This window comes from Lepisosteus platostomus, chromosome 11 (assembly GCF_059453375.1).
Source record: "Lepisosteus platostomus isolate fLepPlt1 chromosome 11, fLepPlt1.hap1, whole genome shotgun sequence".
Lineage (NCBI taxonomy): Eukaryota > Metazoa > Chordata > Actinopteri > Semionotiformes > Lepisosteidae > Lepisosteus > Lepisosteus platostomus.
The window spans coordinates 11837831-11865667 of NC_142621.1; the positions used below are offsets into that span (position 1 = coordinate 11837831).

At 38.0% G+C, this 27837-nt stretch overlaps 1 protein-coding gene across 2 annotated transcripts; it reads left to right on the plus strand.

Moving 5' to 3' along the window:
- The first annotated feature begins 77 nt into the window (after positions 1 to 77).
- aspm (assembly factor for spindle microtubules) lies at positions 78 to 27837 on the plus strand. 2 transcript variants are annotated; one of them, XM_088598446.1, is made up of 30 exons: positions 79 to 644; positions 2999 to 3142; positions 3293 to 4895; positions 5136 to 5231; positions 5617 to 5715; positions 5832 to 5978; positions 6216 to 6461; positions 7351 to 7418; positions 8366 to 8507; positions 8614 to 8744; positions 8987 to 9162; positions 9589 to 9734; positions 9815 to 9900; positions 10034 to 10246; positions 10419 to 10623; positions 11125 to 11270; positions 11755 to 11883; positions 12028 to 12222; positions 12868 to 17493; positions 18016 to 18165; positions 18281 to 18447; positions 20632 to 20791; positions 21866 to 21934; positions 22120 to 22269; positions 23546 to 23737; positions 23833 to 24025; positions 24826 to 24980; positions 25299 to 25475; positions 25835 to 26007; positions 27385 to 27837. In XM_088598446.1, the coding sequence occupies exons 1-30, from the start codon at positions 315 to 317 to the stop codon at positions 27485 to 27487; spliced, it is 10617 nt and encodes a 3538-aa protein (XP_088454572.1). In that variant the 5' UTR covers positions 79 to 314; the 3' UTR covers positions 27488 to 27837. The 2 variants fall into 2 exon arrangements, with proteins under 2 accessions (XP_088454573.1, XP_088454572.1); XM_088598447.1 differs by lacking the exon at positions 22120 to 22269 and having other exon boundaries at positions 78 to 644.

The window sequence follows — 27837 nt, forward strand, 5'->3', positions numbered from 1 at the left end:
GTACACAAATACGCCGTTTCTTAACTACATAAACCTTGTAAGTTAAATTGCACCCCAGCATACATTAGTTTGTTAACGACTGTGGAATTTAAAAAAGCAACCTGGCTGCTGGTTGGCTTTGTTGGCAGCGTACTGATTGGATAGGAGGAATCCGCAGACTCCTCTGTGATTGGCTGAAGGGGGAAATTTGAAATGTTTCACTGGGTGGGTCTTCGTGTGCATGCAGTTGTAGTCCACGGAGAGAAGAAATGGGTTAATAATTTTAGGTGTTATAAAAACGATTTTTATACAGCAGTAGGTTAGATTTTTTAAAGATGTCCGCTTTTGTTAAGAAGGGTGTTTTACTGGACTTCAGTCCGACGTGCAGTGTCCATAATGAAATCAATCCAGGCAAGGGTGCTGCTGTTACGAACTTCTCATCAGGGGATGCAAACAAGGAAAACAAGAGTGGTTCGTACCCCGTGTTAAGTCTTGTGCAGTTCTCAAGGGCTCCGTTTGTGAGTTTCGAGACCGTGAAGTTGGGATCTTCTAAAGGAGCAGTCTTGGTTGTCGAAAATCCAAATCAAGATGTGGCCGAAGTGAAAATAGATAAATTTCCTTCTGCCAAAGGATTTTCGGTGGATCACAGGCATTTCATTCTTAAGGTAATGTCATTTCTTTTTTTTATTTGTAGTTTGTGCTAATGTCTGTCAAAAGTACATTTTCATGTAATTATCTCGTTTTGTCCTGTGATATTTTGATATGAAAACTCGCCCCAGAAAAAGGGATCATGCATTAGAAGAGTTTAGCGTCGTTGTAATAAAGGCGTTTAGAATAGAAAATATTACCTCTTATTTCGTCTTTTTAGCTGTCTACATTTCGATGAAGTTTCGAAACTTCGATGCCTTGTTGCCTATGTATTCGTCCTTGTGTATTTAGGTGATTTTGGTATTCTTCTAAACACCCGAACGGTTAATGCAAACTGCAAAACAAAAAAAAGGTCTTTTTTTGTCAGTTTTAAAAAGTCGACACTGTCCATCTCTCCAGTGAACTTGGGCTCATCCCTCATCGTAGAATATGGTCTCCTGCAGAATAGACGATGACATAATTCGCAAATTTATACGGAGCAAATATCAGCAGGGAACAGTCATTTGAAAAATAAGTTTTCGTACCGCTTGAACATCTGCATAGTGTATATTCAAATGTGACTGGAAGACACTTCCCATATTGTACTGTACCTACTGTAAAGCGTTATACGCATTATAAATGTGTTGTAGTCTGCGCTTGATTTTGCCCTTATGCTAGTTGTAATCTCTTGTATAAAATGGGAATATATTTTTTTTCTTCATATAAACCTGATCGTTTACAGATACTGTAATTTGTTTTAGAGCAACCGAATAGCAATATAGCGTCCTACTGTTGTTTTTCCAACATTTTTTACCTTGTTTTAAGTTCTATATTTGTCTTGGAACTGGGATTGTCCTATTTCGAAATCACCTGTTCTGGTGACCTAGAATTTCCCAAATATCAATCAGAGTTGCAGTAAGGTGAATTAAACCATATGAGTGATTAATACATTATTCCCTGCCTTTATTGAAGGGTCTTTATGACTATTGCGTTTATATAAATATATATGGAAATATTTCTAGTGTTACTGCATATACCAGTCTTTATATTTCCTTATATTTATATAGCACTTTTCTGGACACTCCACTCAAAGTGCTTTATATAGATACTTTATTAATCCTGTGAGGGAAATTGTAGTGCAACAGCAGCCTGGCACAGTCAACACAGCACAGTGTAATGAAATTATACAATTATACACAATACAATACAGTAAGTACTCCAGAAAATGGAGTATCCAGAATTGCTCACAGTACAGAAAATATAACAAACCAGAAACCAGTACAGTACACAAAAAGATGTATTGCACAAATCCACAGCATATATTGCACAAAAATCACTTGTAAACAGGAGAACTAGCTGTAAACAGAGAATTCATGTTTAGTCCAAAAACAGGTCAAAGTTGCCCCTGCCCAGACACACAGCGGATGAGTTGTAGAGTCTTATGGTAGAAGGCAAGAATGAGCTTCTGTTGCGCTCCCTGCCGCACCGTGGTTGGATCAGCCTTTTGCTGAATGTGCTCTTCATTCTCACAAATGTGTCATAGGGGGGATGGGAGACGTTGTCCATGATGGTCGTTAATTTGGACACCATTATCCTCTCAGCCGCTACCTCCAAGGGGTCCAGATCTGACCCAATGACAGAACTTTCTCTTTTGATGAGCTTGTTCAGCCTGTTAGCATAAAGGCAATGGGAACTTCCCTACATCATCAACAATGTGCGCATCACCCACCTGGATGATGCGACAGCAGCCATAGTGTACCTGTACACTCAGCATACATCAGCTGTCAATGGTGAGGAAACAGTGATATAGTGGCTTCAGAGTAGATTGATAAAGGCCAAGTGAAATTTGGCCAGGACACAGGGTAACTTTTTGAGAAGAGCCCTGGTATATTATTTTTATATAATGTTTTTTTTACTCTAAAAAAATATATACATAAAATTGAATATATTTGTTATGAATATACAGTCCTTATTTTTTATACATCAAGATTGTAAAGACTGCTTCATTCTCCATGTGTATATATAGCTCGCCCTTCTGATGCGTTGGAACGAATGTTGTTTTTTTATCAAGTTCAATGCACAGTACAAAAATCTTGAGAGACGGTCTAGAAAAACATAAGCTGATTTTTATACATTCCATGTGTACTCATAGTGCCTTCTATTTTAAGAAATCATAAAAGTGACCATTTGAAAACTCAGTTGAAAATCCATCTTGGAAAACTAAAGAGACAAGCAGTAGTAGCTGAATGCATCTCCCTATATTAGGTTTGGTTAAGATGGAAGTCTTTTTGTTAAGAATGGTATGTAACTGAATGGGAAGCGTGGAATTTATATAGAAATGACCGAATTACATTATTAATGAACTGAATCATTTTTAACGTTTCATTTGTAGCCAGAAGAAAGCACCAGCTTGTCAATAACATGGACCCCTGTGGAGGAAGGAGGAGTCAGAGAACTAATTACTTTTATTGCAAATGGTATTGTAAAGCATCAAGCTATTTTGCTTGGAAGAGCAGAAGCACCCAAAAAGAAAAGAGTAAGTTCCTTTTTCTGTTTTATTCTCAGATGTAAGCTCTAGCTTAATAAAATACATTTCTGACATTGTTCTGGTGACATTTGACAACAAGCCATGGTAATGTAGCAAAGTAAAAAGTAACAACCTAGAATTTTTTTTTTTGTCTTTCAGAAAAGTTTGTGGGACTCGATAAAAACTAAGAGACCTTCAGAATGTCCTGTCCCAGCTAAGGGAAGGAAAACTGATTCTTCATTAAAGAAGTCTGCCAACAAAACATTCCATGTTTCTCGAAAAGTGCAGTATGTCAAGGAGAAGGGGCGAAGCCCACTTTCGTCATACAGTAATGCCCCGATAGTTGGAAGTACTCTTATGTCAAATCCTGCTGAGAGTCGATCAGGTCTTTCAGAAAAAGAGTCTTATTACACACCTGGCTCCTTGCAAAAATCTAAGACACGTTCTGCACTGGACAAATCAAAGAGTAATGATTCCTTCCTTGATGACAAATCTGTTCCTCTTCCCAGGCCTTCTTTTCTGGTGTCTGATTTTGATCATGTCGAAAGGTCTGACCATATAGAAACAAGAACCTTTGAATGTTCGTCTCTTGTTCCCAGTACTAGTGATGCGAGAGTTGTCAGTGTACTGAATAGGACACACTCTCCTGTTTATACTCCAGATCGTGTTGTAAACCCACTTACACCACGAATCAACTCGAGACGAGCTCCAGACTCTTTTTTAAGAGAAGATGCTCCTGATGGAGGCCTCAAGTTTTCACCAGTGACTCCAATCCTATCTGTTCAAGATGCATTGGCAATTATTCAATCTGATGTCACACATGGATGTGAGGAAGGTGATGTCCTGCCTGCGATGTGCTCAAGTTTTGATTTTTCAGATTCTTTGGATTTGTTGACGGACACTGAGGGATTTCTGTCTTCTAAACCTTCTGAACCACTAGCTCTTCCTGAGATTTCTTCAGATTTTGAGCCTGTCAAGGCAAGGTTAACCTTCTTTGTAAAATCCAAAACTGTCCATGAGCATGAATCAAAAGATGAAACGAAACACGCTCAGGTAACTACAAAATCTAAGAAACACACATTTTTAGCTGAAACCGTTACCAAGAGCAGAAGCTGTTCCTCCCAAGAGAGCAAACCTGAACATGGGCGAAAAGCAAGTTCTAAACGGCTGCTTATGGACAAAACAGTGGAATTAATAGAGGATGAATGTGTGAAGCCAGTTTCAAGAGTATTCAAGGCTGTTAAATTCCAAAGCCTTCCTGTCATTGATTCTGATGTGAGCCTAGAAGCTCCAAATGCTTCAGGCCAATCTCAATCCCCATTGGTGGTTGTCCAGTCAAATTTCTCTGCAGTTGTGTCTCACCAACATCTTTCTCCAATGTTGGCTCCACTTAGTTTGACTTCAAATGTGGCTGAGGAGCCTGGTTTGTCTCCAATAGTCCCAACCAGAACCAGTGGCTCTCTGCTCTCCACCTGGACTGATGTCTCTTTGGTGGCTGGACAACATGATCTTGGTCCAATACTGTTGAACCAGTCAGAAACAGCCCCTTCGGCAATCCAGCCTACACTTCCTGTGCTGTTGGATTCTCCTGATCACCAAAGCAAAAAAAGAAAAAGTGACGAGTTTTCAAAAGACAACTTGTGTGAAACATTTCAGATTAAAAGAAGCCGATCATTTAGGCCTGCAACAGAGAAAAATAAATCCGTACAGGAAAGAAGACCCAGCTCAAGAACATCACAGAGTCTTCACAAAGTGACAGCAGGCAAGAATATATAATTATTTACTATATATATATATTTTGTGGTCAAAATTGAATATTTCAGTATTTGTAAACTAGAGTTTTCTAGATTATAGTCTATGCTAAATATTTCATTAAGTGGGATGTGGCCCTATTGTGAGGACTATCGGCATGTTTATTTTTCTCTATCAATTTGAGTTAAGAAATACTGCGTGTATTGTTTATGTAAAACAAAGGTATACATTTAATGTTTTTTTCTTTTAGCAACACGTAACTCCCATTCAACTGTCTCCACAAAATCTATGAAGTCCCTCAATGTGGCTCAGTCACAGCTGATATTTTCAAAGCCAGTTAAGAAAGGTAATGTTAGTTTTTTTTTCCCAAAAACTTTCTAACAAAGTGAAACAGTGTTGATCATATGTTCAAATGCAGTAGAAATTTCTGAGTCTTTGTTTGCAAACCAGTAACAGGATCAAAGACTTGATCAGCGAAGATATTAAACATCAAACCTAATGCAACTGTTCATTGTGCAAATTGCACTGCAATTAAAGAACTGCCTTTAAATTCAGAGTAACTTGCAAATTTTTATTGGAAGGATTAGTTCGACACCTGTATCGTGCTTTCTCCCTGCACTTGTTTTAAATTTGTTACACTACTGTGAAACACTGGATTGCTGTGAAGTTCACACCTGTTATATGTATGCTTAAAATGTTCATTATGAATTTTTCCACCTTTTTTATTTAAGGTACTGTAAGATCAAGTGTCAAAACCTCTTTGAAAACTACAAAGTCTGTAGCAGGAGTTGCACAGTCACAACTCACCTTCATTAAACCAGTACAAACAGGTATGTATTTAAAGACCTTAATTTTTTTTAATCAAGTCTCAAATTTTTGTTGTGGGATGGAAGGCAAACTTCTGAATGTTTACACAAGGAAGTTACTTTTACCTTTTTTTAAATAGTAATACCAAGACACCCATTACCATTTGCTGCCAAAAACATGTTCTATGATGAGCGATGGATTGAAAAGCAAGAGCGGGGTTTCACATGGTGGATTAATTACGTTCTCACACCTGATGATTTCAAAGTCAACACTGAAGTCTCAAAAGGTACGTTTTACATGATAATTTGCTGTGAGGAATGGAATGTTGTTTTCTGTATTGTAACTTCAGGTTAGGTTTTTCATATCGGTTAATTTGAGGTAAATGTACTGAGCTTGTATGTAAACTCAAAACTATCCATATGACTTCTGTTTTTTCAGCTGTACTAGTCTATTAATATGCGAGTCTTTTATGTTAAGATTACTTTTGCATACAGAAGTAAATAAGAACGTTTTTGTTTTCCAGTCAGTGCCATGTCCTTAGTGATGGGAGTTGAGAATCAACACAAAGTCAGCGTCCCCAAAGCACCAACTAAAGAGGAGATGTCTTTCAAAGCATATACTGCCCGCTGTAGGCTAAATCGCCTTCGCCGTGCTGCTTGTCGTCTTTTTACATCCGAGTCAATGGTCAAGGCCATCCAGCGGCTAGAGCTCGAAATTGAAGCTAAGAGGCTTCTGGTACGGAAGGACCGGCATCTCTGGAAGGACATAGGTAGGTTTATGTGATTAACTTCTGTTTTTTCAATCACTTATTTTCTTATGTTAATGTCTTTCTCATCATAACGGGGGGAAAAAAGTTTTACATGGACTCTTCTGTGAAATTACAGGAGATGTGAGCTGCTAAGTCTTATCATTCCACCTTTTTGTGTGTATAAACCAAAGAAAATGAGTTCATCAGCTACCTTTGACTCGGATATAATAATTCCTTATGCTTATATAGTGCTTTTCTAGACACTCCACTTAAAGCACTTTACAGGTAATGGGGACCCCCCTCCACCACCACCAATGTGCAGCCCCACGTAGATGGTGCTCTCAGTGGGTAGAAGAACAGAGTGATTTAGCCAGTTCATAGATGGGGACTATAAAGTGGGCATGACTGGTAAAGGCCAATAGGGCAATTTGGCCAGGATGCCAGGGTGGCACCCCTATTCTTTTCGAGAAACATTCATGTGTGATTTTTAATGACCACAGAGAGTCAGGACCTTGGTTTTCCATCTCGTCCGAAGGACTGTACCTTTTTTCAGTATAGTGTCCCTGTCACTATACCGGGGCATTAGGACCCTCTCAAACAGCAGGGTCAGCACTTCTACTGGCCCCACTAACGCCTCTTCCAAACCTTAGTTCTTCTCAGGAGGTCTCCCATTCAGGTACTGACCAGGCTTGTACCTGCTTAGCTTCAGTGGGTTGTCAGATGTGAGTTGTGAAGTGATATGGCTGCTGGCAATATATGCGCAAAAGTCTCCTTTAGTGTTGAAATTTGACAACGTGAATAAGTATTCATACTCGGAAGTCAGTGCTGCTCCTGATTTGTGCCGTTACCTGAAAAGTTATCTGCGTTTGTGTTTGTATGCTTCCTGACACCCTTGTGGTCATTTTTAAAGGGGAACGCCAGAAGGTTCTGAATTGGTTGCTGTCCTACAATCCTCTTTGGCTGCGAATAGGGCTTGAGGTATTGTACATCTTGAGTTTTTGTTTTTCAATTCATATAAAGAATCTCTTGTCACCTGCAAGGCATGTTCCTGAAAACGCTTGTGGTAGGTAAAGACGCAGCTGGTAAACAATGGACCTAAGGGGAAAAAATAGTTAGGGGAACTGAAGTCACGACTTTGAATTAAAACATTTTCCCATATAAGAAAGTAAAGAAAAACACAGTATTTTGGATAGTTTTTAAATACGTTTCTGGCATAATTCTTACCTTTATTGCTGTGATGATGCTTGTTTCCCAAACTGCATATGTCATGTACAAGACATTAAGTGACAATGCTGTTTTACTACTTAAGATCCCTCTGAAGATTCCCTCACTTTTTTATTGTATGAATGATAGATTGATTTACACCAAACAACCAATCATCAGGACTATTACTTGGCTCTTCACACAATTCATCAATCTTTTTTTGATAATCTTCACAGATCTAGATCAGTTAGCATTACTGGACTCTTCACTTTTCTCATATGCCTAGGAGACATTTGAATGTATTATTTAACTATTGACTATTATTTCTGATATTGACAATTGCATTGGGCTTTGATGGTTTTGGATATGATTGTACACTAATATGCACTGAACACTTTAAGAATGAGAGAAATTGCAGACATCTACTGGCAATGGTGGCTGACTGAGAAAGAATGAAATTGGGCTGCATGGTTGCTCGCTCTTTCTTGAAAACTCTCTTGAGTCAACATGCATTACAATACATGGATGGTTCTGGAACATGTGGATACTCAACATTAGTAAAATTATATACAGAAACTTTTGCATGGATACTCAACACCATGCAACTGTAAATTCACATATCATGGGATTACTGCCTTTACATTTTTTTTGGCTGTGCTTTATGTTTGAGAATAGTCATGCTGCATATTGATCTCATCCTCTAAGCCTTTTGTTTGTTTTAGGTCATTTATGGGGAGCTTATTTCTTTAGAGAGCAACAGTGATGTCATGGGAATGGCGATGTTTATTCTTAATCGCTTGCTTTGGAACCCTGATATTGCTGCGGAATATAGACACCCCAAAGTACCTCATCTATATCGAGATGGTAAGACACCTGGCTCATCATGTCCTGCTTTTTTGTTGTTATAGTGGTGTTGTGGTCTTCATTAAGTGGAGTTTTTGTTTTTGTTTGTTTCCTCTCTCTCGAGTAGGTCATGAGGAAGCTCTGTCTCGTTTCACCTTGAAGAAGCTCCTCCTGTTGGTGTGTTTCCTTGACAAAGCAAAAGAGTCCAGGATAATTGAACACGATCCTTGTTTGTTTTGCATGGATGCAGAATTTAAGGTTGGTTTTCTATTTTATTTGTGAAGGGTTTCAGACCAAGTCAGTATAGGAGGTTTCTGGTAATAGTACTTACAAATGTGTATGTGCACAAATAATTTTGTATTTTAGGGTAATTATAATGCTTTTTTAGAATGTTCTAGTCCTTCACTGATCATTTTGTATTTGATAAAATGCTCTGAACTTTTCCTTGGCTGAGGGATAGACATTTTATAATTATTTATTGCTCTTTGATATTTTCATAGTCAAGCAAAGACCTCCTACTGGCATTTTCACGGGATTTTCTAAGTGGAGAAGGAATTCTTTCTCGCCATCTTGGATTCTTGGGCTTACCTGTCTCTCATGTCCAAACTCCACTGGATGAGTTCAGCTTTGCTGTGAAAAAACTGTCTGTTGACCTAAGATGTGGAATCCGCTTGGTGTAAGTTACAATAATCTGCTTTTTTGTTTTCTTTTTTTAAGTGCATAGTTCTGCAAAAAGGTGGTGTTTTCTTTAGAACTGAGGGCTGCTTAGAATGGGCTTTTTTTTCTTTTAACCTTTTAATACTCTTTTCATAGTATTGGAAACAAGTCAAGGAAAATAAGATACTGTTGTTTAATAGTTTATTTCTGAAGTAAGCCGTGATTTATTTCCTAAAATGAGAACGTAAAGTTTTTCATTGCACACAGAAATGTAGCATTTACAGGTGTTCCGTATGAGGAAATATTTAGCATAAGTACTACTAAAGAATTTACAGAAGAAAACTGCTGTTAAAGAGAAGTTGCATTTTTTGTGCAAAGAAACTATTTGTAAAGGAAATTCCAAAGCCTTTCCTTTTTTACTGATATTTTTTTTTCTGGAACCTAGGCGAGTTATGGAGCTTTTTACACAGGACTGGAGCCTGTCACGTAAGCTCAGGGTGCCTGCCATCAGTCGCCTTCAGAAGATACACAATGTTGATGTTGCACTTCAGGTCCTCAAAGCAAGAGGAGTTGATCTAAATGACGAACATGGTGAGTTTGTATTTCATATTATTTATGTAGGCCTTATATTTAGTTCACGTGTTGAGCGTGGTCTTTTTTTTTTTTTCAAGGAGCAACTATTGACTCAAGAGATATAGTGGATGGGCACAGAGAGAAGACTCTGACACTGCTGTGGACAATCATTTTTGCTTTTCAGGTAAGTCATGTGTGGGTTTATATTTGTAGTTTTAAACTGCAGTTTGAGTTTACCCATATTTAATGTACTCTCGTCTGTTCTCATCAGGATCTCAATTGCAGAGACTGCACTAACTAAATTGTATTTACTGCAGGTTGATATTTTACTTGATGAGACCCAGCTGGAGGAGGAAATTGGTTTCCTCAGAAGAGCATGGAGAACACGTCAAAAGCTTACAGCGCTACAGTCCAACCATGGCCTAGTGGAGAAAACAAAAAATGAAAGCAATAACAGTTTGAAGGGCAGCAGGAAGATGAATCTATTGATGGACTGGGTGAATGCTGTATGCATATTTTACGATGCAAAAGTAGGTCGCTTACTTTTTATTAAAGCTTGCAAACCTTTTCAGTATTTCTTCATGTTTGTGTGATAAACATCGCTGATTGTGAATAATTTGTACTTTTGTTTTCCCAAAATGTAATTATGAATTGTACACCTTGTGTACCTTTTATCATTGTTCTTTCTGTTTCTTTTTCCAGGTTGAGAACTTCACTGTCTCGTTCTCTGATGGGCGAGTTCTTTGTTACCTCATCCATCACTATCATCCTTGCTATTTACCTTTAAGTGCTGTTAGTAAGAGTACAACACAGACAGTAGAGTGTGGTCAGCGTGGAACAGTTGGACTAAATAGTTCAACTAGTGACTCTGAGAGCTCCTTTGATGTTTGGCCTGAATCCCAAAATGGTAATTGAGTTTGCGACCATTTATGTATTGCGTATCTAAGGGGTTCAGATTTGTGCTATGATTACATTTTAATACAAAAAGCACTTTTTCTTCATAAGTTCTGCTGTACTAGGGGGTTGTGTTGAAAACTAGTTTGCTTTTATAATAAATTTCAGCTTACCTTGAGGACTTCTTGATGTTACATTTATTAGTATTCATTAAGTTGCCACTAGACGTTCTAAGGCAAATGAAAGCTGAATATGTGCATTTGTGGCTCTTCTAGTGATTTCTAAAAGTGCAAAAAGGACACTATGAAAATACTGAGTACATCTTAATACCTGAGTAGGCTTTGTACATTGCATCTGGTTTCTATGTGATTTATCTGAGGTCTGAGCTTTTTTCTTCACATTGGTAATGTATATTTGTAACTAACTTATTATCGTTTGATTACTTTAGTTATTTTGTGCTAAATTAATCGGTTGAAAGAAGAGAACATAATTTTCACATTACTTTCAAAAACAGGCACCTCGACATTGATGTTTTTCAAAGAGCTCTTGGAAAAGGAGAGGAAGAATTTCCAGTTGGTGAATACAGCAGTGTCGTCCCTTGGAGGAGTGCCAGCAATGATAGATCCTGCTGATATGTCTAATACTATTCCAAATGAAAAGGTGTGTTTACTATTAAATTCTATATTACCCTTTCTCAGTTTTAGTGAACTTTATAGATATTTTGAATTTATTGACCTGTGACCTGACCTGTTTCTCAGAGAGCCAAAATTCATATTCATTGAGTTAAACTTTGACATGTAAATTAATTAAAACTGCAAATTGAATTGATTTGCATAATCTTTAGTGTTTAAATGTCTTTGCATTTAAAAGCAATGTTGACATGATGTAGCACATATAGCTTTTAGTCTCTGGGATTTGGAGTTGGTCTTTAGAATTATTCATTGTAAAATATAAAAATACAGTTGCATTAAACAAATTGGGGAAAAACATTGAATTTCTCTCTGCACATTTCTCATTCAATCAAGCAGAAGACCCAAACTGGACTAATGCACCACTGATAAACTGTTACTATTCATGATACTTTTGTCTATATTGCTCAATTTATGATTTTCAGGTTTTACCATTAAGATGTTTTCTTTTTCAGGTTGTTGTCTGTTACCTCTCTTTTCTTTGTGCCCGGCTTCTGGATCTTCGTAAAGAGACTAGAGCTGCTCGAGTTATCCAGGAAGCATGGCGGAATTTCAGACTGCAAATGGAGCTAAAGCTTTATGAGGTGCAAAAATCTTATTTTGAATACAGTATTTTGTCATCTTTGTAATCTAGTGTACCTAGTGATTACAAGTTACAATCTAGTGATGTTTTTTTTACTTTGAAGTGCTGTTCTCTTAAAACTGGTTTCGTATTTTCTTAACTATAGGCAAAAAACAAAGCTGCACTCAAAATTCAATCAGCTGTTCTGAGGTTTCTTCAGCGTCGAAGAAATGAGAGGAAAAATATGGCTGCACTTCTCATCCAGACATCCTGGAGGGGATATATTGCAAGACAGAAAGTCAGAGAGATGAAAAGAGAACAGCTTCATATTCTTCAGAACTCTGCTGCAGCCACTATCCAGGTATAGATTGTATTGCTTCTTAAGTCTGTCTCAGTTGATATTAGAGGTGATGCATTTGAAGGGTGCTTTGTTTTTATTATCCTTGCTAACAATTGAATGTTTTATTTTTTAGAGTCTAATTTGGTTGTTCTTAAACTTCCTTAGATGCTGTCTTACTATGCATAAAACGACGTTCTGGCATTGCATTAAACCATTTCATCTCCTACTCTTTGTAAGGAAACTGCAATATTGCAAGGAAAGCTCAATGCCTTACCAGACATCCCTAAATTAATTTTAATTATTCAATTATAAAATTTTCAATTAAAGGATCTAAAGTGAACTGTCAATCAAAACCGGAGCTAGTTAACATGGGGGGGAATTTAGTGGTGCAATTTTAGAAGGCAGTTTTAATTAAAATTTCTTTTAAAAGGCTTCCAGTCAATTTAAGTTGTTCTGCCATTTTGTCAGCGAATCAGATTTTTCCTGTCCCCTAGGAACACTAGTCACTTACCTCTTCAGAAAGAGTTAACAGGCAGTGAGGGCTACAGCATGAGGCGATAAGGAAACATTGCTAGATTATTTTCTGTTAAGTAGTACATGTGTTAATGATGTTTTCGATTATAAAATTGATCTGTTATGGAATTAAAGTGCTATTCTTTTTTTCAGGCACATTGGAGGAGATATTCTGCTGTGAAAAAGTTCCAGCGATTAAAGTGCTGCACTATTGTAATCCAAGCCTATGCAAGGATGAAATGTGCATTTGTTGCATACCAAAACGTTCTATCAGCTGCGAAAACAATTCAGAAACACTGGAAGGCACACCAGTTGGAAAGAGCAGAACGCCAAAAATATTTAACCCTGAGGCGTTCAGTGGTCATTATCCAGCGAGGGTTCAGGAGATGGAAGGCTCGTGCTTTAAAGAAGATGAACAGTGCTGCAGCAGTAATACAGGCTGCATTCCGCAGCTGGCAGAAACGAAAAGCTGAAAGAAAAAATCAGGCAGCTGTGAAGATACAGTCATGGTACCGCATGTGCAAATACCAGAAAAAATACGTTGACATCCAACAGAAAATGATCAAAATACAGGCATGGTATAGAGGTAGTAGGACACAACGCTTGTATCAAAAAACTAAATGGGCTGCCGTGTGCATACAAAGACATTACAGAGCTTACAGACAATGTAGAGCTGATCGGGAAAGATACTTATTGACCCAGAGAATGACCACAGTCATCCAGTCCTTCTACAGAGGAATGAAAGCGCGATGGCATGTCAAGGAAATAAAGGCAGCTACTGTCATCCAGTCTTTTTGGAGAATGAAGAGGGAGAGAAGGAAATTTTTAAATGCAAAGCAAAGTGCTGTCATTTTGCAGTCCTGCCTAAGAAGATGGAATGCATGGAAGAGGTACCAGAAAATGAAAAGGTCTGCCATCGTGATCCAGAATCGTTATAGAGCATATGTTAGTGGCAAAAAAGTGCAGGCTGAATACAACAGAATTCGGTCTGCTGTAATTTCTCTGCAATCAGCGTACAGAAAATGGCAAGACAGAAGAAAGGCACAGATGCACCGGTCTGTGGTCAAAATTCAGGCCTGGTATCGTGGTTACAGTGCTCGAAAGAAATTCAGAATGGTAAAAGAAGCCACAATAAAAATCCAGTCTTATATTAAAATGGTGCAAGCTCGTCAGCATTACTGCAGTTTAAAGAAAGCCACACTTCAAATGCAGACGTTGTACAGAGCCAATAAACTCTGTCATCTGGAAAGGACAGAGTATCAAAGGAAACGTGATGCTTGTATTTGTCTCCAAGCAGCTGTTAAAGGACACTTGCAGAGGAAACGTTTGGATACTTGGAGAATGTCTGCAACTAAAATCCAGTCTTTTTTCAGAATGTACAAGACAAGAAGTCTGTACCTAAAAATGTGTAGTGCCACCGTCATTATTCAGAAACGCTTCAGGGTGTATAGGGAATGTGTCAGATGCAGACACCAATTTTTGGAATTTAAAGCAGCAACCATATGTTTACAGGCAGCATATAGAGGCTATAGTTTGCGCAAAATGATTAAATACCAGAACAAATCTGCAACTATTATCCAAACAGCAGTCCGAGCTCACATTCACAGAAGAAGGTTTGTAGAAATGAGGCAAGCTTCCGCTGTAATTCAGAGGTGGTTTAGGGCTTGTAAAGAGAGGCAGAAGATTAGAGAGACCTATCTGAATATGCAAAGAGCAGCTCTTACTCTTCAGGCAGCTTATCGTGGTCACAGAGTACGTAAGCAAATGTTGAAACATCATCGAGCAGCAACAGTGATTCAAGCAGCCTTTAGAATGTTTGTGATTCGCAAAGACTTCCTCCGTTTAAAGCAAGCAGCTGTGTCTGTACAGAAACGTTTCAGGGCTAAGATAGCAGGCCAGAACCAGAAACGGAAATATCAGAATCTTCGTAAGTCAGTAGTGAGACTTCAGGCATTGTGGAGAGGGCAAACTGTCCGAAAACAAATGAGAAAATGGCATGATGCTGCTGTGGCAATACAATCACTTTACAGAACACATGTGGCGCAGTCTATGTACAGATCAAAGAAAAGGGCAGCTCTTGTATTGCAGCGCCAATACAGGGCTTACTATTTAGGGAAGAAACAGCATTATCAGTATGTGCAAATCAGAAAAGCTGTGATAGCTGTGCAGGCAGGGTTCCGTGGCATGAAAGCTAGGAGAGAACTGAAAGAAAAACACAGAGCAGCTACTACAATTCAGGCAGCATTTAAAGCCTATAGCTGTAAGAAAAAACTTGCGTCTTTCAAAAAGGCGGCGACTTTCATCCAGCGATGGTATCGGGCATGTTCTGTTGGCCGGCATCAATGTCAAGAATTTATGAAGCTAAAACAAGTGGCTGTGAAACTGCAGGCAGTTTATCGAGGGTCCAAAGTAAGGAAAGACATGAGAAACATGCATCAAGCAGCAACAGTCATTCAAGCGAATTTTCGAATGTACAAAGCAAGAATTGTTTACCGTGCAATGAAATTGGCAGCAACCATCATACAGCAGCATTACAAAGCCTGTGCAAGAAGAAATCAGGAACGTAAAAAATATCTGTTACTGAAAAGCTCTGCTGTTGTTATACAGTCAGCGTACAGAGGTATGAAAACTCGCCTGCAAATTCAGAAAATGCACAGAGCAGCAACCGTGATTCAAGCAACTTACCGGAAGTACAAACAACATATCGTGTTTAGAAGGTTTTGCTGGGCAGCAAGTGTTATACAGCAACGATACAAAGCCCATAAAATCAGAAATATTGAAGTTAAAAAATACAGAGCAAAGAAGAACGCAGCTGTTGTCATTCAGTCAGCTTTCCGTGGCTTTAAATCTAGACGGCAAGTTATGGAAATGCACAAAGCTGCAACCATTATCCAAAGGACATTTAGGACTTACTGTGAGCGCCGACGGTTTCTTTCACTTAAAGCAGCTTCTGTTGTAATTCAGCAGAAATATCGAGCTACTGTTGCTGCAAAAACAGATCGAAAAGTCTATCTGATGCACCGTTGTGCCATTGTTGCCTTACAGTCTGCCTACAGAGGTATGAAGGACAGAAGAACGATCAGAAAGATGCATCAGGCGGCCACCGTAATTCAAGCTGCATTCAGAATGCACCGAGCTAGAATACCATTCCAAGCAATGAAGCTTGCAGCCACCTTAATACAAAAGTATTACAGGGCATATGTAAATGGAAAAAATGAAAGACAAGCATTTATAAAGCTTCGAAACAGTGCGGTACTGATACAAGCAGCTTACAGAGGTATGAAGGAGCGACGACAGTTACAGGCAAAATGCAAAGCTGCTGTAGTTATTCAAGCCAAATTTAGAATGCACTTGCATAAGTCTTATTACAAGAGGCTGCAGTGGGCTGCTCAGTTTGTGCAACAGCGATACAGAGCAAACAAAATAAGGGAGACTGCAATGGAAATGCTCAAGTCAAAGAAGCACGCTGCAATTTTGATTCAGTCCGCTTTTCGTGGCATGAAGTCCAGACAATGTGTAAAAGACATGCACAAAGCTGCCAGTATTATTCAGAGTAGTTTTAAAGCGTACAGAGAACGCAAGAGGTATCTTTCTGTTAAATTGTCTGTCCTTGCAGTTCAGCAAAGGTATCGTGCCACAGTAGCTGCAAAGCGACAGAAAGAGCACTACAAATCTTTGCGTCATGCAACCTTAACCATACAAGCTGCTTATAGAGGTTTTAGAACAAGAAAGGAAATTCGTCAAAAACATTTGGCAGCGACAGTGATCCAGGCTGCATTCAGAAGTCACAGGGAAACCGTGAAATTCCAGGCAATGAAAATATCCTCTCTCATAATTCAGAAGCATTACAAAGCTTACATTCAAGGTAGAAAGGATAGAGAGAAATATTTAAAATTAAGATTGGCTGTCGTGACCATTCAAGCAATGTTCAGGGGTAAAAGGGTTAGACGGAATGTAGCAGAAATGCAGAAAGCTGCAAGTACTGTACAAGCCAGTTACCGAATGTATAGACAAAGGATGGCTTTCAAGACGATGAGATGGGCAGCCAGTGTACTCCAGCAAAGATTCAGGGCTCATAGAGTAAGAAATTCTGAGATGCTCCGTTATCAAAGCATAAGGAAGGCAGTGGTGTGCATCCAGGCTGCATTCCGTGCCCAAAGAGCAAGGAAGCTGGTTAAACAAGTTGGAGCTGCCCGAAAAATTCAATCCGTTTTAAAGATGTTTCTGAGGCGACGTCATTTCTTAAAGCAGAAGGCTGCCTCTGTTGTAATTCAGTCTGTATACAGGAGCTACAGAGCAAGAGTCTCTTATACAGCCATGCGGGTCTCTGCAGCAGTAATCCAAAGGTGGTACAGGTCCTGCAGAGTTGCTCAGAAACAACAAGCCAAGTATCATGCAATGAAGCAAGCAGCACTTACATTGCAGTCTGCTTATCGAGGGATGGTTGCAAGAAAGTTCCTAAAACATAAGCGAGCTGCAGTCAAGGTTCAGTCTGTGCTCCACATGGTCATGTATCGTAGGAGATTTTTAAAACTTCGATCAGCTACAGTTAGATTACAAGCTTCATTTAGAGCTTATGCAGCTATGAAACAGTTCAGACGGTACAGAATGGCAACCCTGACTATTCAGAAGCATTACAAGGCCCACAAAGCAAAGAAAGCACAGAGATCCACTTACCTGAAGACTTTGGAAAGTATCCGAAAGCTTCAATCAAGAGTGCGTGGATACCTTGAGTACAGGAGATTCCAAAGGATCAAGAAGAGTACAGTAACTATTCAGGTAAACAATAACTGTTTATTTACGGATAGGAGAATTATAAAAAATCTACTTAATTGGCAAAATCATTCTTAACGTATAATTTGGAGTTTTTCTTCAATTGTTTTTTTTTACTGATTCAGTTATGTGCAGCAGATTAAACCGTTCTATATTCTTAGATATGGATACATTGGGTTTTTTTCATTAGTCATTTTTCATTCCTGTCAATTGATAGATCAAAGTGCTGACACTTAATATTGGTGGGATTTCTCCTAATAGGTGTTTTTTATAATATAATTATAAGATGACAAAAAATTGTCAGTGGAACTTACCTATAATAAAACAGTCAAATATTGTTTTGAATATGTAGAATTACATCTGGTAGTCCTGCTGCAGCATATACAAGCATTGAACTTATATTTACATTTGCAATGTTTGAGCTATGTTCATTTTGTATAAATATTTTCTGCATGCAATTTAGAGATTGTGAAATTCTGAGTAACTAATAAAGTATGGATTGTACGTGTTTTTTTTTTTATTAAACAGGCCTTTTACCGTGGCTTTGTACAGCGGCTGGTGTTCCTACAGTATAAGACTTCCGCCACAAAAATACAGAGATATTACAGAGCCCATATACTTCAGAAAACAGAGAGGGCTAAATTCTTGGAGTTGAAGAAGTCTGCAATTGCTGTACAGGTATGAAACCCGCCGTTTGAACTTTAGAATATGTGAAGAAAATATCTTATGAATTATTCCATCTAACTGTATATGCTCAGCTCAGGATTTTCTGCCATCGTGACCCTTTTTGCAGGCTGTGATCCGAGGCTACTTGGCTAGACAACTTGCCATGAAAATGCGGGCAGCACGTGCTATCCAAGCATGGTATAAAGGCGTCCTTGTGCGCAGAGATCTTCTGGCAACAAAGAAAGCCATTGCGACAGTTCATCGCTGTATTCAAACAAGGCAAATAAGAAACAGGTAACCAAACAAAATTTGAGGGTAATTGAATTTACTTCTGTACAGTTTAAGAACTAGAGCAGGATACCATGTGTATATATATATGCACACTTACATACAATACACTGTATATGCGTTGGAGATTCTTAGTCTTGGGTCTGAAGGATGCCAGTGGTTGGAATGGTTTTTTATCCTTTTTGCAACCTTTTAAGTATTCATAGGTTAATTGAGACTTATTTTTAAGTCTTGCACTTAGCTCTTAAATAGTTGAATTAGATCTATAATAAATGTGCTCTGATGTGTGAATTTCAGAGATGTTGAAATTCTGGTGTATTATCTGAAATATGACCAATTGCTAAAGTGAGTGAACAATTTGTTGGAGTTTTTATGAAGGCAAATCTGCATAAAATTGGAGTTTATTGATTTGTTGGAAATAACATGCTTCAGTTATTTCAAGCTTTTTAAACTTGAGGCTTAGTGCAGAACAGTCTAAAGTGTAAACAACAGGTTACAGATTTTCCCACAATGAAAATCTGCAGATGCAGAAACGGGAGTTTCTTAGGAGCAGAAATTGCAGGACTGAGTACCTTTGTTTTAGGCCACGATTGTAGTAATGATTTTGAAAATGTGATAATGAAAAGTTGTACAGTTAAAAAGAAAAACACTTCACCCCCAGAATACAACTCTATTTTCAAGTTTCAGATTTAATAAAAAAACTCTCTATAAAATATGGTAATAAATGCATTTACATGATTCTGCTTGGTCAGCTTTTGAGATCAAATGGTATAATTTCTATGCTGACTGTACTCAAATCTACATCCATACCAAACCTGACACTAATGTGACTGTCTCTATTTTATCTTATTGCATCTCTGACATAAAAAAAAATGGATGACTCAAAATTTCCTTCATCTAAAGACTGAAGTCATGCTTATTGGCACCCCCCATTAACTTTGTAAAGCCAATGCTGTAACCCTATCTATGGATAGTACTGTACTTGAGCTTCAGGCTAAATTGAAAAACTTGGGGGTGATATTTGATTCAGACTTGACTTTCGCCGCACGTGAAGCATATTGTCAAAACGTCTTTCACCTCAAAAATATCGATACGTCATGTTATCACAAACTGTGGCTGAAAAGCTGATCAACACATTTGTCTTCTCCAGAATTGGCTACTGTAACGCTTTATTCGCTGGGGTTTCTAAATCCACATTGAACAAACTCCAGTATGTCCAAAATTTGGCAGCCAGAGTCCTGACCAGGTCTAATGCAAGTGATCACATTACTCCTATCCTGGAGTCCTTGCACTGGCTTCCTGTCAAGTTTTGTCGACTTCAGAATCCTCATGCTCACCTATGAGGCTCTGCATGGCTTAGCACCTAAGTACCTGCCTGAGCTATTTGCCCTACTCCCCACCTAATTCTGGTGTCCTATCTGTCCCCAAGCCCGTCTACACTCTATGGGTGACAGGGCCTTCTCCTGTTATGCCCCTGTAGTAACAGACATAAGTTCTGGAACCCTGAACTGAGTTTATTGCATGCAAGGAACAATAAGATCAAAGTATTGTTCGAAATATATAGGTACAAAACTTCCAGTTTATATGGCATATTTCAGCTGCTTCTGACGCAAATTGTTACCATGGTAACGGGGGGACATCTGTGTTTGGACATTCCCAAGACCTTGAACACTTTTAATGGTTGGTTTTATCTTTCCTTAGTTAAGGAGTCTATATCTTGCACTTGGAATTTCATATCAATTAACTCCCATCCCTACCATAACTCAGAGGTGCCTAAGCCTGGAATGTCTTGTGGTACAAGAGGTCTTTGTGCAGAAAGAAATCGGTTAACCCCTTTTTCACATCTTATATCTTTCTTCACCCTAAATCTCTGGAACTCTATCCCCAAGGATATCGGAGAGTCACCTTCCCTAAACTTCAAATCCAGACTCAAAACCTTTTTCTTTAGAATAGCCTTTTCTTAACTGGTTCTGTTCTTTAGCCCTCTGCTCCTACTGTATTTAGTACCACCATCTACTGTCTCCTCTGTCTGTGTATTTTCGTCGTGCATATCTTGTGTATTTTTTATTGGTGTTGTCATTCTGTAAAGCGCTTTGAGAAGCCACCTTTAAAGTCACTATATAAAAGTTATTATAAGAAATGGATGTATATCATGAACAGAAAGAACGAACACTTCTGATTTCTCAATAGATACCTGAAGATCTGCCAGAGTGTACGCATTATTCAGAAAAGGTGGAGAGAAACCCTTTATGCAAGGAAAGAGCACCACAATTTCCTAAAAATGAAATCATCTTCAATCAAGATTCAGGCTACGTGGAAAGGATACTGTACAAGGAAAAGGCTTTTGAGGGTAAAACATTTTATTTTTTAACTAAACAAATACTTGCTATTACAGGGTTATGTAGTTAAAAGGGAACCAGAGTCCCAATTTCTCAGACTGGTTATATTGGTTGGCAAGATTGGTAACAAATTGACAGTATTGCAAAATTCTGAATTTAGCACAGAATCTGCAACTTTTTGAAAGTACTGCACGGTTTCCATTTTGTCACAAACTTCTGGTCTTGCCACGAGCGAGGGTTAGCGCAAATTGTGATATGAAGCTGCCCTTCCTGCTCACTAGTCACTTTAATAACTAATGTTATGCGATTTACAAGCAAATAAGTACAGGACAGCAGCAGACATTTCACCACAGACATGATCCAATCTGCATGCAGAGTTAACAAGTAAGTAGTATTTGTTGGCACAATTAACCAAGCCTGCTTGTTTACAATGTAATAGGGCTGCTTCACATCACTAGACGTTCTGTTGCCCTGTTCTGAATTGCATAATATGGCACTGCGTATACTTGGAGATCTTGTCTGTTTTGTGATTAACATATACAGTAAAACCTCCAATTTAAATGTGTACATTTTGCTTTCATTGTGGTTTGAAGTGCGCTCATCAATGCTGATTCTGTATATCACTGAAATATCAAAAATGATGTTGCAGTTCCCCTTTAATGTGTACAAAGGTGCAACAGAAAAGGGAGAGGTAGATCCCCCTGATTTTGTTTTCTGTTCAGTTTTATAGACTTGCACAAATAACGGAGCATGCTTTTCTTATGAAAATACTCCCCTTTGCCATCACAGGAGCATTAAATCAAGGCATTCTAACACAGGTTTAGTAGGCTTGCACAGCCATTCGGTTGTAGTCACTTAACATTTTCACTTAAAAAATTCACTTAACCGTCCGCTTAGGCGCAGACAACTGTGTTTAGGCTTTTTTCCAGTGTTCACATCTCTTGAATTTACCAATTGTACAGCAGTACTTTTTCTTTAATAGAATTGAAGTGTATGTGATTGTGGCCACCATTGTGCAAAATAAGCCAGCTTCTGAATACTTACACTGGAAGAGCCAGCTGATTTTTCTTTTTTTTTTAATTTAGGAAAAGAGAATGAAACGGGCTGCTATCACCCTGCAAGCCTTCTGTTGTGGCTGGCTTGTGAGAAAAAGGGTAAGTGGGAGTCACAGCTGTATGGCGGAGAGTTTTATAAAAATCACATTGTGCCTGTAGCTTTCTGACCTTTTTGGGCCTTTTTGTGAATCTTTCAATATTGTTTGTATTAACTTTTCAAAAACAACCTTGCTGTCAGTAGCAACATTTACCACATTAAATTTCAATTTTAAATTGTTGCACAGATTGCAGAGGAGAAGGAAGTCAAAAGGAGACTACGCTTCTCAGCAGCCGTGTATCATCATCTTTGTGCTATGAAGATACAGCGAAGGCTAAGAGCTTATTTGGCCCTGAAGTCTGCAAAGCAGCAAATGCATTCTGTGATTTCTTTACAGGTACAGTAATGATGGTATGGCATGCTGTGAAATTGAAGTGGTAATATTCTACAAAGCCAATATCCTATGGCAGGAGTCGGGAACCTTTTCTGCCTGGATCCCTTGTTTTCCATGCCAATTAACCTCTTTCCTAAGTCATATCTCAGAACCCAGGTTTTATATTAAGTTGCTTTTATGGACTCGGTTAAAAAAGTCAAAGGCTTCACTGATGTGAAGAGAATTATGTGATTGAATTTGAGAGCTTTTAATTGCATGTTTTTATCATGTCTTTTAAGTGCTCTACGTGTTTTACAGTTCTACGTGTTTTACAGTTTACAAAATTGGTTTTGTAGTTTGCTTTTTCCATAGTCGGATCAGCTGCCTTCTCCATTGGATAAAAAATAAGCGTTTTCCAGCTGTTTCTTACTAGATCCTGGCCCATATTAATATTTTAAATTGGCTAGAAAATAAAAAATATAGGCTTTGTGTCAGGATGTGTTTGAGTAACATTCTACCAAAAAGTAATTCTGTACCTGTTCATAAACAATTGGAGAAAAAAAGAAATCCAATTGACCAAATCTATCGACTAGCGGCATATAAGTAAATTAATAATTTGTTGCAAATTGTTATTATTCACAAACTAGTGAATAAAATAAATTGCTGATATGATCTTAAATATTAAATTGTTGGTCAAATTCCATTTTTTTTCTTGTATTATCATAACTCTTTCTCCTCACACCTTTAATAATGAAAAACAGTGCAGTTTACCTTTAACAGAAATATTAAGCCCATTGTAATGAATGCCTTTCTAAATGCTGTTTCACTTTATATAATTGCCTATTGGCATTTTATAAAGATTAATTATGCTTTTCTGTGTGAAGTTCATTTGGAGTGGTAGCAAGAAAAAATATTCCTGGATTTAGGGGGATTATCAAATACAAACAGGTCAACAAAGCTAAATCTCTTGCGCTCAGAGCAAAGGGGATTAGGAGGAGTTTGGATCCCAGTATATATAATTCTAAGGGGTATGGAATAGGGTCAGCACTCTAGCAAGACATGAAAATGGGGTCAGAATAGTGACGTTAAATTGAGACTAGAAAACTACACAAAGATTTGTGGGTGTATGCAACAATCCTCTCAGCCATGTGGGTTATTCAAGAAATAGCTGAATTAAATCAGGTTTACTAAACTATTAAACCTCCAAAGGTGGTCAGAATTACTCCCTCTTGTTTGCAGCTCAATATATGGAAAAATCTATCCGGATCAGCCGTAATATTTGAATTGCTTTTTACTGCAGAGGTGGATTAGATCTAAGCTACAGAGGAAAAGATATCTTGAGGAGAGGGAAAAAATGATAAAGGTTCAGCGAGCAGTCAGAGCATGGCTCCATCGGCGAAATGAAGCTGCCACTGTCATTCAACAAGCAGTGAAAAGATTCTTGTTCAAGAGACGACAGCAAAGGGCACAGCGTGGGATTATAAAGTTCCAGGTACATTGTTTAAACCATGGAGTAATTACCTTTTGATTAATCAAATAAAAAAAAATAAAAGACCCCTCACTTTTTTTGCTTTCTCTCAATTTAAGGCCTTGTGGAGAGGGTTCCGTTCACGAAAGAAGAGCGATACTTCTGAAATTGTTGCCATGAGATGTCGATTCGAAAGTGTAAATCAAGGCGTCAGAGAAGAAGATAAGCTTTGGAACAAGACAACGATTGCAATTGACTACCTTTTAAAATACAAGCACTTTTCATATATTCTTGCAGCTTTGAAACACCTAGGTAAGGCTGTTTCCACTATTTTTGAGTCTTGCCTTTTGATTATTTTACTCTTAATGTTCATGTTTGCACTAGTATTAATATTTCATAGTCCAGAGGTTCCTAGCGCTGCTTCTGGAGGACCTCTGTGTCCACTGGTTTTTGTTCAAACTGAGATATGCATCACTAATGATTTGCGTTAAATTGATCTGCTGTCTTGTTTAGTCTTAGTTTCTGCATTCAGCTTCATTCAGGGTCAAGCGTCAGCATACAGAACTTTATGTAGCCTTTCGTCAATGTGTATTTAACCTTTGCTCCCTTCTGCCTTGACACTTTCTTCATGGGTGACTACTTTATGATGAACAAAAACATGTGAGAATGACAATGTATCAAACCCCCCAATGAATATTTTTGTTTTTCTCCTGGCTTGTTTGTTTGACTTGCCTACCTTTTTACTTTTCATGTAACAGGCCTGTGAAGTTCTTAAACTCTACCATTAGAACAGGACTGATACTGGACCCATTCCTTGTTTTAAGAACTAAAAGCCAATTTAAAAGCATTGATCAAACAGACAACTTAGCCAGAACTCGGAGCAAATGCGACAAAATGCCACAAGGAGGTCACCTGTGCTGTAACTTAGGGATGGGTGGATCAGGTCTTGGCAGATAATCCTTTGGTTTTCTTTCCAGTAATTAATTTAATTACATTACTGAGTTACCTATTTAACACATTGCTATTGATGATAATCCTTATGTTGAGTTCATTTTGGGACTTGAGGAAAATATCATGTTTAATATGAAAATGATCTATTTCTTATTTTTCAGAAACTGCAACAAGGCTTTCATCAAAGTGTTGTGAACATCTTGTGAACAGTGGAGCAACATTAACTATTTTCACTCTGATCAGGAGCTGCAATCGAAGTGTCCCTTGTATGGAAGTAATCACTTATGCCGTCCAAGTTCTCCTGAATTTGTCAAAGGTATGCTTTGTGGGTCTTTCATAAATGTTTTGGATTTATTTGAAGAGGTCGATGCGGTGCTCTTTAATACTGCTGTACCGTAAAAGAAGCTTTCACAAAAGCCATGGTTCTTTCTGTAGTAACACTTGAAATGAATTTTCTCTTACTGAGTCTTGGGTGTTTAATAGTTGAAGTAATTAAAATAACTGATTATCCAGGATATTCCAGAGTGCTTCTTTTAAGTTGATTTGAGTTTATTTCTGAAGACTTTGCTGTCACCTTTTTTTTTTTGCAATATGTAGCATTCATTTTATGTTTGTCTCTTTTTGTCGTCTTTAGTATGATAAAACAACGGATGCAGTGTATGATGTGGACCATTCCATTGACACATTGTTAGACCTCCTGCAGATCTACAGAGACAAAGCAGGAGACAAAGTGGCAGATAAAGGAGGAAGCATTTTCGCCAAAACCTGTTTCCTTTTAGTCATCCTGCTGCAAAACACACAGCGGGCTGTGGTAAATATTTGTGTTCTGTGGTTAAAAATAAAGCTTACCGTGTTTGGTTTCATGAAACATTGAAGTTTTAAGGATGGCAATTTATGGTCAATATTTATACCAACTTTCAAAATCACATCTGTCTTTTTTACAAGAAATCTGGTAAATTCGCGTCCAAGTTTACATGTGCAGTTGTGCCATGTGCAAATTAAAAGGCTTAATGTCCAATGTAATCTGATTTTTCCTACTGGAAAATTTGCATGATATTTTATAACAAGCAGTAATCGCAACACCACAAGTACCTGATAACTGGATTGATAACTTAGTTTTTAGTTCAGGGTGACTTGGAATATCATGCATGTGTTTTTCTCTCAATGCAGGAGGTCCGTAATCTTCCTAAAGCAGTGGACCGTATTTGCAGCATTTATCGGCTTACTGCTCGGAAGCACAAGATGGATGCTGCAAGGACCCTTACTAGACAGAAGATGAATGTCTCACTCAATGGAAGCTTCTTTTCCCAAGTAACTCCCCATAAGACAAAGGCAATTCCTAGGTAGGTTGCAATAATGATATAGAGCCATAGGGTTTTGGCTTTGATATCGTATGGTGATGGTGGACTACTTGTGGTCTGTGCTTGAAGATTGTTGGATCATAGAGTTGACATGCATAGCAGATATTAGTTGGATAGCATTTGACATTGTTAAATATTTAAATAACTGGCTGTGTCAGATATTTGTAGGGAATGCAGTGCATTTGTGTGACTGGGAGACCTGCTGTTTTTCTGTTGTAGAGCTTACAATTGTATTAAACATTACGGAGTATGATGACCAAGAGCATCTGACTTCAAATTCAAGTCTCGCATTTATCTGCATTACAAAAGACAAGTAGAAATTAGGTTAAATGTTACTCTGAGAAACCTGAATATTCTTGTGGTTTCTGCTATAATATGGATTCTGATACGATATAACACAATACTCAAGCATGGGTATTGGAAGTAGTTAAGGTGTCTCAAAAAGGGACAGTGGTCAAATATCTAGTGACAACGTGCATTTCTTAGCATGTTTAAAGCAAGAAAGGAGGTGTTTGCTGAGTTGTAAGGTGGCCTGAGATGCAAAGTGGTCCTCTGGTTTACCTTGGTTAATTAAGTTTGTGGTAATCGTTAAGAGTCATCAACAATATAAACAATATAAAAAGACAGAAGGATAGCGAGGGGAAAAAGAGGACTGGAGAGAGTAAAGGGAGCAACTGGAGGTCTCCTTGAATCAGAATCTCAGTGCTGTGCTGATGCTACTAGTACAAATGCATCCAGCCATCCTCTCAGTCAGCCTAGGTCCTGCCCCTTGTAACTTCCAGAAGACTGCTGAATGCATTGGAAAGGATTGGAGATGGGCTCTGAGGCAGCTTTGCCCAATTGCCATAGCTGCCCTTGGTTTTTTGCAGCCTGATGTTAAGTGCTCTCAGGCTTCTGTATAAAAGTATTACTTGTGAAATTAACACCCATGTAAATTAAAATGTAATAATTTTACCATTTTTTCAAACATTATTTTTCTTTGTTAGATATTCTGCACAACATAGTTTGTGATAACCTAAACTGACCTTCTAGTAAACAAAAACATTTCGAGTGTGAGCTTATTCTGATTTCCCAGTGAGTGAATACTTCAGCAGGCATAGCAAAAGTCATCCAGACCAGACTGTAGGCTTTATTGCCTCTTTAGGTTAATTATCATAAGCAGATGTCATAAATGCTATTTTTAACACTGTAATTAAATTGAGTGATCCTTGATTGAAGCAACACATTTGCATAATTGCATGATGAGCTGTAGGGTGGTAGTAATCATCTAAATAAAATTTATAACGTTTGTTTTTAAGGCAAGGGACCTTCAGATATACATTTTCACTGTTCAACCCTACAAATCTTTTTTTTTTTCAGAATTGCTCCTGACTGGGTCTTAAGAAAAGACAACATGAAAGAAGTAGTGGATCCTCTTCAAGCAATTCAGATGGTTGCAGATGCTCTTGCTATAGTGCCTTAGAAAACTGAATAAGCAATTTAAAGAAAAAGCAAAACTATGTAAATTAAATTTCAGACCTTCCTTTCAGACCAGACCTTTTTAACAAAGATGAAACTATTTTGTGCAATGTTTCATTAAAGAGGTTAGTTTAGATCAAACACCCTGTGTTAGAGCTTTACAAAGATGTAAGTAGAAGTTTTTTATCCAGTTTCTCCTACAGTATGTGCCTTTTAGTTTTATGTGGACTTTATGCTTTCATAAACTTAAAACCTGTATTTAATTCTTTTAAAAAACACATTGTACATAATTCAAACATTGTACATTGTTGTGTTTTTCATTTCTAAAATACAGACATCGAATTTTGGAAACCC

Bases quoted from the DNA above. Each gene is read 5' to 3' on its own strand.
- aspm (XM_088598446.1), top strand. From the start codon at position 315: ATGTCCGCTTTTGTTAAGAAGGGTGTTTTACTGGACTTCAGTCCGACG. The intron at 8,508-8,613 runs GTAAGACACCTG...TCTCTCGAGTAG, and splicing joins ACCTCATCTATATCGAGATG to GTCATGAGGAAGCTCTGTCT. The intron at 9,901-10,033 runs GTAAGTCATGTG...TATTTACTGCAG, and splicing joins CAATCATTTTTGCTTTTCAG to GTTGATATTTTACTTGATGA.